Below are 16225 nucleotides of genomic sequence, written 5' to 3' on the forward strand. Positions count from 1 at the left end.
TGGACTTCATGAAGATTGTCACAAAATCTCTTTTATGTTCAGTAAAAATTCATAAATACAAAGACATTTCAAAAGAAGATTATCAAGCAATGGGAAAATATCTGAAATGTCAAACAGGTAACAATTCTTTAAAGTCAACACTCATGAGATTGTGCTTTATACACAAAATGCTGCATATTTTGTCTCATCCTAAGCATTTTATGATCATCATAAATTCCAAGAATAGATTTTACATTTACAATCAAAAGGATAAAATTGAAGACAAATTCAATCAGATAATCAGGATAAGGCACATACTGAATCAAAAACTATGAACTGGTCATCATTTTACATTCACATTTGATATGCTCGGTTAAAATCCTCAAGCATCCATTATTAAGCTAAAAACATTTATGTACAGGGCATTTCTCATAGAAAATCTTTTCTACATGTGCAGTAACTGCAAGACACTGAGACCAAATCTGGCCAAGCGGTTACAATGAGATGTTCAAGTGTCTGATCATCAGTTTAGTAGCTGTGCTGAAGTCCTACGCAAGATGAACCATTTCCATCGATCATCTGTGGGACCCTTCGAGTCACGGCGCGCTGTCGGCATTCCCTGAATCTGGAGTCTCGAACAAGTCTCTCACAATGATTTCACTTACTGCAAAGGGGGGAAAAAGATGTTTAGATAATCATCTGAATATGTCAACATGTCATTGTCCATCTTCATTAAATCCATCTGAGGGCAGTGTTGTGTATCTAAAGACCATTGGTATTTCATTGCAGGTCTAATATAAAGCTTGAGCTATGGAATAGAGGTTAAACCACAGAGGCTGAAACTGAGTTACAGTTACTACAGTCTGTTTCACCGTTGAGGTTCTGCCCTAAAAACTCCAACCGAGTCTCGACCAGTTTCTGAAATACAGCTGGTTTCTTTGACCAAAAGCTTGTCCAATACCCAAACAAATCTATTAATACACTTTAAACACACAGAAAGCTATTTACAACATGACATTCATTACGCATATGGAATAGGAAACCGAGTATACAGTGTGAGCTATAAATATATCTAAGCCAGAAAAGGTAGATGTGTGCATTCGGATGAGAATGTGTTTGAGCGAAGATGAAAGACAACAAAACACACACACACACCCTCCCTGGCAATGAAGGGATCATGATGCCGGACAACAGCACTCACTCAACAGGGGTATTCCAGTCCACTGCACCTGTCCTCTCCAACACGGATAAGTGCTGAGAGACGGTAATGGTGGGCCAGGTGAAAGAGGTGACGCAACAAAAAATACTACACAGGTTCCTTGTGTTTGTTTAATTACACAATTAAATATTTATGATGTGTAATTTAATATTTAATCTAAACCCTGGTTTTATATTTATTTTATTTTAAAATGAAACAATTCATTTATGCATTCATTTATTTTTGTTATTATTTTAGTGTATGTCATATAGTTCTGTTGTATTTTAGTGTTGTTTTTAAATACATATATTTTTAATTTTAAATAAATATTAAAGGTGCAATATGTAAGAATTTTGCAGTAAAATATCCAAAAACCACTAGGCTAGTGTTATATGTTTTGTTCACTTGAGTACTTACAATATCCCAAATGTTTGATCTGGGACGTGTGGGGAGTCGCCTGACAATTGCGTCATACCCGTGTTACCCTCGGTTTCCGATTATATTTTGTAGAAACCATGGAAACAACAAAGACGCTTATTATATTACATTATATAATATATATACAGTGGTGTGAAAGTGGTTGCCCCCTTCCTGATTTTTTTTTTTTTTTGCATGTTTGTCACACTTTAAGGTTTCAGATCATCAAACAAATTTAAATATGTATCAAAGATAATACAAGTAAACACAACATGCAGTTTTTTAAGGTTTTTATTATGAAGGGAAAACAAAATCCAAACCCACATGGCCCTGTGTGAAAAAGTGCTTGTCCCCTAAACCTAATAACTGGTTGGGCCACCCTTAGCAGCAACAACTGCAATCAAGCGCTTGCGATAACTTGCAATGAGTCTGTTACAGTGCTGTGGAGGGATTTTGGCCCACTCATCTTTGCAGAATTGTTGTAATTCAGCCACATTGGAGGGTTTTCAAACATGAACCACCTTTTTAAGGTCATGCCACAGCATCTTAATAGGACTGATGTCAGGACTTTGACTACGCCACTCCAAAGTCTTCATTTTGTTTTTCTTCAGCCATTCAGAGGTGGACTTGCTAGTGTTTTGGATCATTGTCCTGCTGCAGAACCCAAGTTCACTTCAGCTTGAGGTCACGAACAGCAAAACATTCCCAGACCATCACACTACCACAACCACCATATTTTACTGTTGGTATGATGTTCTTTTTCCGAAATGCTGTGTTACTTTTACGCCAGACATAATGTGACGCACACCTTCCAAAAACTTTTGTCTTGTCAGTCCACAGAGTATTTTCCCAAAAGTCTTGGGGATCATCAACATGTTTTCTGGCAAAACTGAAACAAGCCTTTATGTTCTTTTTGCTTAGCAGCGGTTTTCGTCTTGGAACTCTGCCATGCAGCTCATTTTTGCCCAGTCTCTTTCTTATGGTGTAGTCATGAACACTGACCTTAAGTGAGGCAATTGAGGCCTGCAGTTCTTTGGATGTTGTTGTGGGGTCTTTTGTGACCACTTGGATGAGTCGTCGCTGCGCCCTTGGGGAAATTTTGGTCAGCCGGCCACTCCTGGGAAGGTTCACCACTGTTCCGAGTTTTCGCCATTTGTGGATAATGGCCCTCACTGTGTTTCGCTGGAGTCCCAAAGCTTTAAAAAAGGCTTTATAACCTTTTCTAGACTGACAGATCTCAATTACTTTCTTTCTCATTTATTCCTGATTTTCTTTGGATCTCAACATGATGTGCAGCTTTTGACTATCTTATGGTCTACTTCACTTTGTCAGGCAGGTCCTATTTAAGTGATTTCGATTGCGAACAGATGTGGCAGTAATCAGGCCTGGGTGTGGCTAGAGAAACTGAACTTAGGTGTGATAAACCATAGTTAAGTTTTAATGTTTTAACAGCAGGGGGACAGTAGTTTTTCACACAGGGCCATGTGGGTTTGGATTTTGTTTTTCCCTGATAATAAAAACCATTTAAAAACTGCATGTTGTGTTTACTTGTGTTATCTTTGATTCATATTTACATTTGTTTGATGATCTGAAACATTCAAGTGTGACAAACATGCAAAAAAAAAAAAAAAGGATGTGGGCAAGCACTTTTTCACACCACTCTACATGTTTTAATAGATCAACGGTTTTGATATATTTATAGACAGAAAACTAATTATTGTTATATAGCTCAACATGTTTAGTCCTTTTGTTTAAATCTAATTGTCAAGTACCAAGTTGCTTAAATCAGATGCAGCTTTAATTTTAGTAACAGTAATACAGCATTTTCCGAGCTGCGTTACCTCATACTCATGACCGGAAAAGCGGAAGCAGCACTGGCGACTGTGGCATAATAAAAGTTCAGCTGCTCGTGAGGCGTGTGTTGCGCAATCGCTCCAGTGGCCTCGTTCAGATCCCACAACACTCGGCCCTGCTCTGCTTCATACTACAATAATAATCACATCCATGAACATGATTTCTTCCCGAGTCCTATCCCGATTATTTCCACCAGCTGTGAGGTGAAGACCACATGTCCCAAGATTCCACTCTCAAACTTGGCATCATCAAGCTACACTTTTGTTTTGAATAGGCCTCTAGCGAAAATATTACATATTGCACCTTTAAATAAAATTTAATCTATAAAATCTAAATGAATCATTCCATGTGTCAAATCAACCAAATTTTGGAAACTTCCCTGGCTCAAATATTTGATTCTGTTCATTTTTTTTTTTTTTTTTTTTTTTCTGTAGAAAGACAAACATAAATAGTGATGAAAGCCAAAATATTAAATGTCACAGATGTATGTTTACTGAGTAGTTTTGTAGAGGGGGTCAAAATGACAATTTTCACCTGAGATTTGGAGCCAAATTAGAGGGGTGTAAAAATGACTTTAGAAAGATGGCAGCATCATTATTTTATTTTTCAACCACTGAAAATAGGTAAAATTTAACAATCTGAACATGGAGCTGCACTGACATCGCCATTTCTATGGGACTGAACCATATAGGGCCTTAAAGTAAGAGTTATAGGTATGCAAACATTGGAAAAGGAATATTTATGGCACTCAGACAGAAGGTATGTTCTAAGAAATTTAGTTGATAGAAAAAAAACAAAAAACAAAATACATTTCTAGTTTTAACATTATTTGTTATTTAGATATTCCTCTTTAAATGGGGGGAACAAAAGCTGTATGCAAAGTGACCCACATTTGGTTTTTGACGATGTGTACATTTGACCAATTTCTCATGGAGCCACATTAAGATATTAACATATTAAAATTATTAACACATTAACATATTTCTGGGATTGATCCATCAAGGGCCTTTAAAATGAAGATATCAAAAGGAAATTGTGTTAAGAACCAGAATCTAAAAGGTTATTAAAATATCTTTAATTCTTCTTGAAACTTGAGGCAAAAAACACAAGAAGTGCTTTTTCCCCATTTCTGAACTATCACCGTTGGCATATAATGAAACAAAGATTGCTAAAGTCAACATATTGTCTAATAGACCCACCAATATCTCTATATCTTCTATATACCTTTAATATCTTCTCAACTCATTTTTACACCCCTGTAAATTGGCTCCAAAATTCAGTTAAAATTTGTCATTTGGACCCCCCTCTACAAAATAGTGGATTACTCAGTAAATATACATCCGTGACATTTCATATTTTGGCTTTCATCACTATTTATGTTTGTCTTTCTACAGAAAATACAACATTAACAAAATCAAAAATTTGAGCTGGGGACCTCTGGTTGAGTTGACACGGAATGACCCAAATATATTTATACCATCTCATTCTGCTAAAACAACTGGATGTAAAAGCTAGAAGCTTAAAGGGACAGTTCAGACAAAAATGAAATTCTGTCATCCAAAATACTATGGAAGTCAATGGAGCCGTTTGGTTACCGACTGTTGTTAAGATTAAGCAACAGAAAGCATATCATTGCCATTGCAAGATATCTACACTGACATACTTCAACGTATTTTCTTTTGTGTTCAGCATAAGAAAGAAATTCATACAAGTTTGGAACAACTTGAGGGTGAGTAAATGATGACAGAATTTATATTTTTAAATATAAATATATTCTACTCTATACTATCCACAGAGAAAAAAAAAGACATCATAAGCTATGAATACCTTCATTAACAAAGGTCAAGTTCAATTACGGTCTTCTTCCAGGCTAATGGCAGCAACATCTTATGCAAAGTATGCAAGACTGTCACAATACAGCTGCGCAAAACTAGCGGTGGATTAGCCTTCAAGGTATATTTAGCTCTTTCAGCGACTCCATGCAATGCCAGTATCCTCTTTCCCACTGCACTGCGGGACTGCAGACTATAATTAGGCCCAAACTAAACAGGCTTCCAGACACTAGGGGTGGCAGCTGCTAGTTTTCCTTGAGAGTAAACAAAAAGCTCAGCTAGCATATGCCACAAAGTTAGTGCATATTTTGTTAATGTAGCTTGGGGTGTTATTGACCCAGCATGAGACACGGTCAAAGGCGTGTATTACATGTAAACAGATAATATAGTTTGGAATAAACAGGCACAGTCACACAGTAATACTTGGTGATGATGTGGAAATGTTTATGGACTTATTTCTGGGTCACTAAAGGACTCTTGGTTTTTTATAGTGTAATAAAATCCTAAACAACCTCACAAATATTAAGTGTGTAAAGGAATGTTTCATGTACAAAATAAATTCAGCTTTATAGTCAAAATATTTGACATAATCTTGATAACCACTGAAAATAATTTTGACCCGATCCTCAGTTTGTACAAACAAAATCTCATTTACATTCTCATTTAATGCACTTACAGTTGGAATGTATAGGAAAAGGAGAGTTTAAAAGCATAAATGTGAAACTTGTATGTCTAAATCTGTCTAAATCTCTCCAACTTAGTGTTAAATCTTGTGGCTATACCTTTGGAATGTTTTTTGGGAATTCCTTGCCCCAGAGACTAATTTAGCTTGTTTTTAACAAACTGAGAAATGGAAAGGTCGAAATGAATGTCTGTGGTAATCGACATTGTTCATGTAACTTCATTGATTTAAAACGGTTCTCCTTGGAGTCTTACCATCATCAAGAGTGATATCCTGTAGGCCTATGGACTGAAAGGCTAGCTCTTTCTCTTCCTTTGGTTCCTGTTTAACATCAAGACTTTCTCCGCCTTGTGGCAAACTATAACTTTTGCTGGACTCCTGAAGAGATGCGTCTGAAGGTTGAGGGTCCATCAAGCTCTCTCTGGTAGACGGTGAGTTAGAAGGCACTTTAGCAAGAGTAGGCTGGTGGGAAAGAGGAAGCACATGGGAAGAGGAGGACTGTGGGAATTGCACCGGATCCACAGCGTGCCGACCGGATGCATCCACATTTGGGCTAGTAAGATCAGATGTACTGGATACTGAGATAGAGCCACGGTTGTGGAGATTATGACTGTGTTCTGAAGGTATGCCTTGGTATCCTTTACCTAGTTGAGACCTTGGTTGCTCTGCAGAGATTTGGGATGACTTGCAGCTTTGCAGTGACCTCCCAACCATTGGAAGACTAGGTTGTCCTTTGTAAGACAGATCCTGTTGAGGTTTTTGGTAGAAAGAGTTGTTGAAATCCACCAGTGAGGGGTGGAACATAGGGTGGAAGTCTGCTACCTCATTAAGGCTTCTGTCTGCAGGATGAGAGCGGCTCAGATGCAAAGGATCCTGAGGTGAATAACAGAGATGGGTTGAAGATGGAGCGCAGACTGACCCTTCACTCAGCAGCCACTGCTCAAGAGGCTGGACCTGATCTGAAGCAGTTGAGTCCCCAGTGGTGATGAGACCTGTTGGGGAGGTGGTAGGATGCTGCCCGTTGGTGTTAAGGTCCATGGCAAACTCCTGCTTCACCTGCACTGCTTGGAAGGAAAGTGTTCAACAGATACAGATTAGCTTTGTTAACATTTCTTCATTCCTCAACACATTTGAAAATTGCTGTATTATCTTGTCCAATTTAGATCTAAATTCAATCCAGTTCTATAATAGTGGTGTTAAAATGGTATTAAGATGTGCTTTGATCAGATCACAGGTAGATGAGGGAGACATTCCCTTTTACACCTAGTGTCTTAATTGGTCTCTTTCGTCCACTTTCAACCACTTCTGTCCTGTTTTCTTCTAGAGGAGGGTCTATGGGTGCATAAATCAGATCTTTCGATCTAACGGACAAAATAAGCTCACGCAATTTACATATGAGCGCGACCAGAGATGTTGCATAAACATCCCATAATGTTTACGCATTAGGTCACTAGGCAGAGAATAGATGGTCTTTTGTGGCTGTTTGAACACATTCGACCACATGAGCATTTACACTATGAAAACAATCCAGTCGCATTTGTTTTCGACTACCTCTGGAAGTGGTTGAAAGTGGACAAGCTCAAAACATTTTAGACCCCATCTAACAGGGCATCAGTCAATACAACTTGGTGTATTATACACAGAACGTTTTCAATCTCCAAACCTACAAGCTCAAATTTGATTGGTTAGCCTCTACACCAGGTGTTGCCAACCCTGCAGACCTTCACTTCTATCCCTGCTCCAACATACCTGCCTGTTATTTATGAGTAATCATGTCTGAACACCTTGATTAGTATGTTTGAGTAGGGATGAACTAAACTCTGCAGGATGGTAGCCTTCCAGGAGCAGGGTTGGCTATCCCTATACTTATCCCTGTATTCTGAAAGTCAGTGACACACAATTTTTATCATCACTCTGCCAATGGTCATTTTTACCAGTTACCAGGCTGCTACAATGAACACTTCAGAACATCTACTATAATCTGTTCAGAGTTTTGTTTGAGACACTTAAACCCTGTTTCTGCCTGCTATTAAGATGCGTTTTTGGTGATTCGATCACAAGTCATCAGCCGAAACACGTGGTATAACATGCAGTTCAAATGTTTGTTTTGTGACCACCAGTTTTCAGAATTTGCAGAAGTAAACGGGAAAGGAAGTGAACGAAATGCAAGTAAATGAAAATGATAAAGAGGTCAGCTGTGATTCCCATCGTAAATGGTGTGTTTTTGTACAACAGTGAAGTTTGACCACACTTGTCTTAGTGTGCTCTCTCACAACACAGGTGAAGTAAGGTGAGAGGGCGATGAGTAGGCAGTGCTTCACTGCAGTCTGGGATGCACTAAGGACAGAGTGATTCTACTACAAATGGGATGTGGTCACATGCATTTTTGACTACCTCTGTATGTGGTTTCAGTGATTAGATCACAAAATGTTTTAGACGTCTTTTACACATATACTCAAATGTTCCTATGTTCATTACATGAATGAGCTACTACCTTGCTGAATCGGTGGGTTATTGTTACACCATCTATTTTAGATTGACCTGTGATTGGTCTTTGATATATTAGTTGGACTGTCTAACATTCTAACTGGCACCGAAGTAGACCAGACTTTCTGATAGTTTTCTGATAATTACCTGAAAGATAGGTGAAGAACTGTGAGATACTTCTCTTCCTTTTGCCATTGCTGACATAGAACTGCACCTGGGTGGAGGAAGCCGTGGTTTTCTTGTAGTACGGAGGAATCTTTACCACTATGCTTGTCTAAACAGGAATGGGAACACACAAGAGCTTCAAAGACACCTGTAATTACAGATCTCAATGGGAAGTGCATTTAAAAATGCACATATGCTATGATGTTAAAATAAATTGAGGAATTTCAGTGTTTTATAACAAAATCAATAACTTATTGCGCTTACATTCTGACTCTTCTCTTGTAAAGCCCTCACATCGACCTCCCATTGTGTTTTACCATCTGGAATGGAAAAAAAAGACAATACAAAGGCTCTTTTGTTATTGCATAAACCATCATCCAAAATTTATTGCAAGACTACTGATCTAAAAACAGCTCCTAATTAGAGCAGAGGGACTAGAGTTGAGAATAGTAATTGTAATAGATGATTTCACTTACCAGAGCCCTTTTCTAGAAAGACAACTATTGATTCTGGATTGATGTTTTGGCCAGTTATAAGCATCTCTTCTCCTCCAGTCACAGAACCACAGGCGGGACTAAAGCTCTCGACTTGAGGAAGTTCCTGAGCTAAACGTTGAGCTAGTCGACAGAGAAAGACAATGGCTGAGGAAGTGTTTATCAATACAGTTTGGTGCTGATAAATTCGATTTTTTTGGCTTTTAGTTAATGTCTGTTAACTTTTGTGGCCATCTGATGCTTGAAACTGCGGTCTTTAGCCTCCTTGTTAGAGCACATGACTCCCATGCCGGCGGACCCAGGTTAAAGTCCCACTTAGAGCAAGCGCTTTGAACAGGAGGGGTTACGGTGGTGCCGTGACCCGGATGGAAGTGAGGTTTAGGGGGGTGAATGTAACGGACGTAGGCCGTTAAGATGTGTGCATGTAAACCTCACTCCCCTGATCTCAAGAGGCACTCTAGCGCCTGATGCTAGAGACTGCGGTCTTTAGCCTCGTTGTTAGAGCACCCGACTCCCATGCCAGCGGACCCGGGTTCGAGTCCCGCTTAGAGTGGGTGGTTTGAACAGGAGGGGTTATGCATGCAATAACTAGCATAATATAATGTTTAACAACTTACAGCATTCTATTGGTACGGACGCCACCTGCAGTGACAGCACTTTCCCATTGTGTTGTGGGATATGAACACGGAACACAGCTCGCACACGCGTGTTCTTGCGCCCGATATCAGTCTCTCCCTTGCGCAACTCGATGTCTGAATTTCGTAGCTTCAGGATCCCAGCACAGTCAATGCTTTCAAAGAAAGGTTATAGAAGGCAACCATTAAAGATTACAGTCAGTTAAATTCTGTTTATTTAATAAAATTGCAAGTTAGCTAGTGAAATGAAGTCTAGGAGTGACACAAATGGTGCTATTTGCTGACAGTGGCTCAGAGCAACTCATTATAAACTATTAGCTATAAATCACATTTAAGTAATTTCACTTTGTTGTTTGTTTCTATTAAAAGCCCAGCCAATTTGGTAGTGGGTTCCACTGCAGAAATTCTCTATTCATAGTCAGCCATGATTAATTTATTTCTGTTAGCAAAACTGTCAGATAATAAGATAAAAAGATTTATTCTATACTGTCATGTGATCTCAACAAGTCATCTCCCATGAGGCAATCCACTCCAGCTTTAATTAGGGTCCTGGTTTAACTAGAGTCTTCCCCTCGTTTGAGTGTAAATCATTTCAAACATATTTTATTGAAAATACTACCTACATTCCCTGAGGGGTAAAAACTGAACAAAGAAGGAAGAGTGCTGCTCTGTTCTGAATTTCACATATTTTCCATTCAGAGCTGCCATCTTCTTGATCTAAAGACTAAACTGTCAGCCATGTCAATATATCATTTATGCAAAAAATCTCTCTCTACAATGCGTGCAGGGCAGGGTGAATGTAAATCAGAGGTTTGTTTGACAGGTACCTGGCACACATATTGCTTTCAGGAAGGAGAGGAATTTCGAGAACTTTGGTGCAGGATATCACTGTCTCTTGACTCGGCGTCGCTACAGTTTTGCCAGTAATCCTGTGCACTTGATAGAACGGGTGTGGTCTGATGTAACGCTCATCCGCTGTCCCGATGAACATCTGCAGGCTGATGGGTTTTTCATTATACCCTATTAGCTACAGATGCGAAAACAAATAATGTGAGTAAACATGCAACTGGGTATCCCGAATAAATGGTATGTGACTATCCATCATCCATCAAAGCTTTAACACTCTTAAAGTATTCAAAGTAGCCCTTATCAGGCCGATATTTCAAGCCAACATTCAAAGTTTGCATTGACTAACTTTCATTTTCTAGTTTTCAAAGCTAAACATCTGTTCCTCTAATGGCAGGAATGGTTGTCCGTTTGTGTCATAGGTAGCTAGGGTAAACAAACAGACCAGCACATGTAACTTTAGCTTGTACCCTGTTAAAAATACCACAAGCTGACTGGATCAAAAGTTCTGTCTATAAGACTGACTGATACTCATCATATGAATCACATTTATCTTAACTTCTATCATAGGTAAATTCAATCATTAAATTAGACCATTTATATTTCAATATTATAATGTGTCTAAACTAATACTGGTTTAACAAAAAAAATTGTATAATAATATTATTATAAATAATTAAATGCATCCAAACAATAATCTGGTATTTTTGTCTTTTGTCTTTTATTTTTACTAGAGCAGGTGTCAGATGAGCAGCAAACCTTGAGGTATGGAACCCTTTCTCAATTTACCAGAATAATGAAAACAACTGCAAGTTGCAAGTTCAGTGAACTGTTCAAATTGTGTACAATACAGTTTATGTGACAAACAAAAACAACACAGAACAAGTAGGCAATGATGAAATACTCCATCAATAATTAACCATAATCAATAAATCACATAATGACACCAAATGGAATTGCAAAAGTGATTGTTTCCAAACAGGTTTTTTTTCCTCCCATCTGGCATTTGTTGGCAGCCAGGCCACAAACACAAACCGATGTTAGAAACGTTCAACTATGGGGGAATTTATAAAATGTTAAAGGGTTAGTTCACCCATAAATGAAAATTATGTCATTAATTACTCACCCGCATGACGTTCCACATATACGTAAGACCTTCGTTCATCTTCAGAACACAAAGATATTTATGACTCATCCATAGACATCATTATAATCAACAAGGTCCAGAAAGGCACTGAAGACATAGTGGTTCACAACTTTAATTTTGTGAAGCAACAAGAATACTTATTGTGTGCAAAAACAAAACAAAAAAAATGACTTTATTCAACAATCTGTTCTCTTCCCTGTCATTATCCTTACACTTATGCCACAGCAAGCACAGCGAAGGCTTCCGTGTTTACGTCCGCATGCCGGCTCAGTATTGGCCAAAGCTCACGTGAGCAGCAGGACTCATGCGTGTGATGCTGACGGCCAATAATGAGTCGCGTTCTGACGTAGAACCTGGAAGTGCTGGACGTAAACAACGTATGAGAATGACACATTATTTTTGTTTTGTTTTTGAGCGCAAAAAGTATTCTCATCACTTCATAAATTTAAGGTTGAACCACTGCAGTCACGTTGACTATTTAAACGATGTCTATACTTTTCTGGACCTTGGAAGTGTTGATTAAATTGCTGTCCACGGACGAGTCATATACCTCTCGGATTTCATCAAAAATCAAGAATCTTAATTTGTGTTCTGAAGATGAACGAAGGTCTTATAGGTGTGGAACGACATGAGGGTGAGTAATTAATTACAGAATTTTCATCTTTGGGTGAACTAACACTTTAATCGAAGATCTGGTGTGAAATCTGACCTTTACAACAGGGTGTCTTCCGCAGTCTGATTTAATGGCCCCTCGACTGCCCTCCGTCTCATAATGGGCTCTGTGGTGAGGTTTAGGTTGGATCTCGATCTTTAACTCACATTGGCCACACTGACTGGGCAGAGGACAATCCAGTGGAGGTAAAGATGTGGACCTGAGCAAGATATAAAGAATAGCAGTTGCTGTAACAAACATAGCTGTTGTTTTTGGGAACTGGCCAATGAAACAGAACACCCATTGTTATAACCCTAACAGGTTCATAAATGATGGAACAACAAGGCTAAAAAACTATTATGTAACTGGCACTTGTTCAAAACCAAAGTTTGGTTCTATACATACATGCTATTTACCTGTATAAAGGAGTAGTATTGACTTGTTTGGGTTTAGCCCAAGGGAAGTGTGTTGGAACGGCTAAGAAATGTTCCACTATATCCTCTTTCCTTAAACTGGGCAGGGACACAGCTATGCCTGAGTTTAGAGATGGATTTGCAAGGCCTTGGTCTTGAGGAAGACTTGAAGAAGAGTCTTCTTGTCCAGGCAACATAGACAGTTGATCCTGGTTGTGGTTGGTCTGATACGTTCTTCTTGTTTTGGATGGGATGTCTACATCCAGTGGAAGGGTCTGGTAGGGGGCAAATGTGGCACCGCCCATCCACGTCTCCTCAGTGACACTCCCCCGAGGAGAGTGAGATGGTGTTACGTTGGGGGAATAGTGAGGGGACGCCAAACCAGGAATGACCTCTGCACTGGAATGTCGCCTTTTCCCACATGGCGAGGTTGGCCGAGAGGAGGGCCGTGAGGGTGGACGGGGACTGAGCCACGTTTCCTCAGTGATGCTGGTGCGGGGCGACTGATACAGCGACAGAGATTGGGCGCATTGATATTGCAGAAGTTGATGATGAGGTTGTTGTTGGTAACGATACCAAGAGTCATCTCCATATGCAGCCATGCATCCAGGAGAACCGAAGGGGGACACGAGTGGAGACACTTGAGGAGACGCCTGGGGAGAGGTAAGGGGGGACGGCAGAGGAGATGTCAATGGCGACACTAGAGGAGATGCAAGCCGAACCCGAGCGGCTGCCTCATTCAGCTCTGCCTCCACATCATCGTAGATGTGCGAGAAGGATTCGCAGGACGAGGCATCAGACAACCAACTGCGAGATGACAAACTGCTGCAGGGGCTGGGACACAGGGCGGACGTGTCCCTATAGGATGCCTCCAATGGCAGGAAGAGCTGGTCCCTTGATAGAGACCCAGCACCTGCTTCCCCACAAGCACCTGCTTGGTCCAACTGGTGGGTGCCCAGGTCCTGGTGGCTGTTGGCTGGGATAGAGGTGATTTGGATGCTAGGACAGTCAAATACCCTGCTGGGAGACTCCATGGGTTGGATGGAACCAGGGTGAGGGTTCCCATAAGGCTGGTTTGTATAGCTGTCTTGCTGTTCTGTGGGATGGTGGGGGCCAGAAGGAAAGAGAGGGTAGGAGTTGGTGTCATCATCCAATCCAGATTCTAGAGTAACAAGAAAAACACAAGACCCCTTAATAAAGTATATCCTGGTTTATGCCAATTTACTTAAAGGAACACTCCACTTTTTTTGAAAATAGGCTCATTTTCCAACTCCCCTAGAGTTAAACAGTTGAGTTTTATCGTTTTCGAATCCATTCAGCCGATCTCCGGTTCTGGCGGTACCACTTTTAACATAGCTTAGCATAGTTAATTGAATCTGATTAGACCGTTAGCATCGTGCTTAAAAATGACCAAAGAGTTATGATATTTTTCCTATTTAAAACTTGACTCTTCTGTAGTTAAATCGTGTACTAAGACCGACAGAAAATGAAAAGTTGTGATTTTCTAGGCTGATATGGCTAGGAACTATACTCTCATTCAGGCGTAATTATCAAGGAACTTTGCTGCCGTTCCATGGCTGCAGCAGTGCAATGATATTACGCAGCACCCGTGAGCCCCTGCTTGCACAGGGAACGTGCCTTGCAACCATGGAGACGTTTGTGAGAGACGCTGCGTAATATCATTGCACTGCTGCAGCCATGATACGGCAGCAAAGTTCCTTGATAATTACGCCTGAATGAGAGTATAGTTCCTAGCCATATCAGCCTAGAAAATCGCAACTTTTCATTTTCTGTCGGTCTTAGTACACGATTTAACTACAGAAGAGTCAAGTTTTAAATAGGAAAAATATCAAAACTCTTTGGTCATTTTTAAGCGCGATGCTAACGGTCTAATCAGATTCAATGAACTATGCTAAGCTATGCTAAAAGTGGTACCGCCAGAACCGGAGATCGGCTGAATGGATTCGAAAACGGTAAAACTCAACTGTTTAACTCTAGGGGAGTTGGAAAATGAGCCTATTTTCAAAAAAAGTGGAGTGTTCCTTTAAAGAGTTAGTTCACCCAAAAATGAAAATTCTGTCATTAATTACTCACCCTCGTGTCGTTCCACAACCGTAAGACCTTTGTTCATCTTTGGAACACAAATTAAGATCTTTAAGATCTCTAAGTGAGATGTTTCTGTCCCTCCATGGAGATTCACTTTCAATGTTTTTTTTTTAACGCAAACAAAGCACTGCGTCGCTTCATAAAATTGAGGTTAAACCACTGGAGTCACATGGAGTACTTTAATGATGTCTTTACTACCTTTCTAGACCTTGAAAGTGGTAGTTGCGTTGGATCTCTATGCAGGGACAGAAGGTCTAATCGATGTGGAATGAGACAAGGGTGAGTAATACATTACAGAATTTTCATTTTTGGGTGAACTAACCCTTTAATGCTGGAATACACTACATAACTGTGGCAAGCAGGGTGGGGCTGAGAGCCGTGGGAACAGAGTGAGGCGGTGGCGTGATCGCTAATGAGCGTGTCATACCAACCTCCGGAATGATTAAAGGAGGAGTGATGACAGTGAAGAATGAGAGAGAACCAGGCCTGGAGTATTTATGTTGGCATTTTATTATGTTTTTATGGGTCAGTCATCTGTAAGGGGCTGCCTCTTTACTTCCATTTTGTTGTTTATTTTGGTCAATAAAATTAAGTTGAACATTCGCCAGTTCCCACCTCCTTCTTTCCTGAACTTTAAACCTTGTTACAACAATGATTTGCCGTCTGAACATCATGAAAGTCAATGTATGATGTCTCCAATTTTTCATTAGTCATGTTTGTCATTTTGAGCCCATTTTAGAACACGCATTGTTTTCATTTGTTATGCATCTCCTATCAACAAGACACATGTTCATTCTTTGAGAGTTTGTTGTGTTTGGAATGACTTGCAAGTGTGGTAGTGTGTGATCGTTTAGTCAGTGTGGGAATCCCAGTAACCATTTTTAAAGCTGGCAAGTGCATGATGCATGTGCTAGTGTTTTAAAATCAGTTGTCATGTCATGTAGTGTATTCCAGCCTTTACATAAAATGATTTTTACTTTTTAAGAGAAACTGGATACAAAACAAGAAAAAATAAGGTGGGGCATGATTTTTTTCCGTTGGGAATTGTTTTTATTTCCATTGGACTAAAATGGCTTATTACTTTAGGACATACGCCAGTGACCAAACTGTACAGGAAATAAGACTGAACCATCAAACTCACTACTTAGTGCCCTTTTCCTTTGCACCAAAGTCAATGCTGTCTATATATTATATATATATATATATATATATATATATATATATATATTAAGGCCAATCACTGCAATAATTTTAAGCACTATTGGTTAACATTATTCCGTAGCCCACTTGGACTATGTGACATATGAAGTTGCAATTA

General features: G+C 39.7%; 1 protein-coding gene and 1 long non-coding RNA gene across 3 annotated transcripts in view; one reads left to right on the forward strand and one right to left on the reverse strand.

Moving 5' to 3' along the window:
* Positions 1-16225, reverse strand: part of nfatc3b (nuclear factor of activated T cells 3b) — a 17715-nt gene continuing 1490 nt past the window's right edge. The window contains exons 2-10 of one of the 2 annotated variants that reach the window (XM_067378795.1): positions 12805-13963; positions 12446-12608; positions 10571-10770; positions 9726-9898; positions 9091-9231; positions 8879-8934; positions 8597-8723; positions 6217-7023; positions 1-643 (exon numbers count right to left, since the gene is read on the reverse strand). In XM_067378795.1, the coding sequence (XP_067234896.1) occupies positions 576-643; positions 6217-7023; positions 8597-8723; positions 8879-8934; positions 9091-9231; positions 9726-9898; positions 10571-10770; positions 12446-12608; positions 12805-13963 (2894 nt within the window). In that variant the 3' untranslated portion in view covers positions 1-575. Of the gene's footprint in view, positions 644-6216; positions 7027-8596; positions 8724-8878; positions 8935-9090; positions 9232-9725; positions 9899-10570; positions 10771-12445; positions 12609-12804; positions 13964-16225 lie in introns of both variants that reach the window. The other variant, XM_067378794.1, reaches the window with a different exon arrangement.
* The window catches only part of LOC137014474 (uncharacterized), a 21290-nt gene continuing 20176 nt past the window's right edge, over positions 15112-16225 (forward strand). The window contains exon 1 of the long non-coding RNA XR_010893850.1: positions 15112-15186. This is a non-coding gene — a long non-coding RNA (uncharacterized lncRNA). The remainder of the gene's footprint in view (positions 15187-16225) is intronic.

This window comes from Chanodichthys erythropterus, chromosome 24, assembly GCF_024489055.1.
Source record: "Chanodichthys erythropterus isolate Z2021 chromosome 24, ASM2448905v1, whole genome shotgun sequence".
NCBI lineage: Eukaryota > Metazoa > Chordata > Actinopteri > Cypriniformes > Xenocyprididae > Chanodichthys > Chanodichthys erythropterus.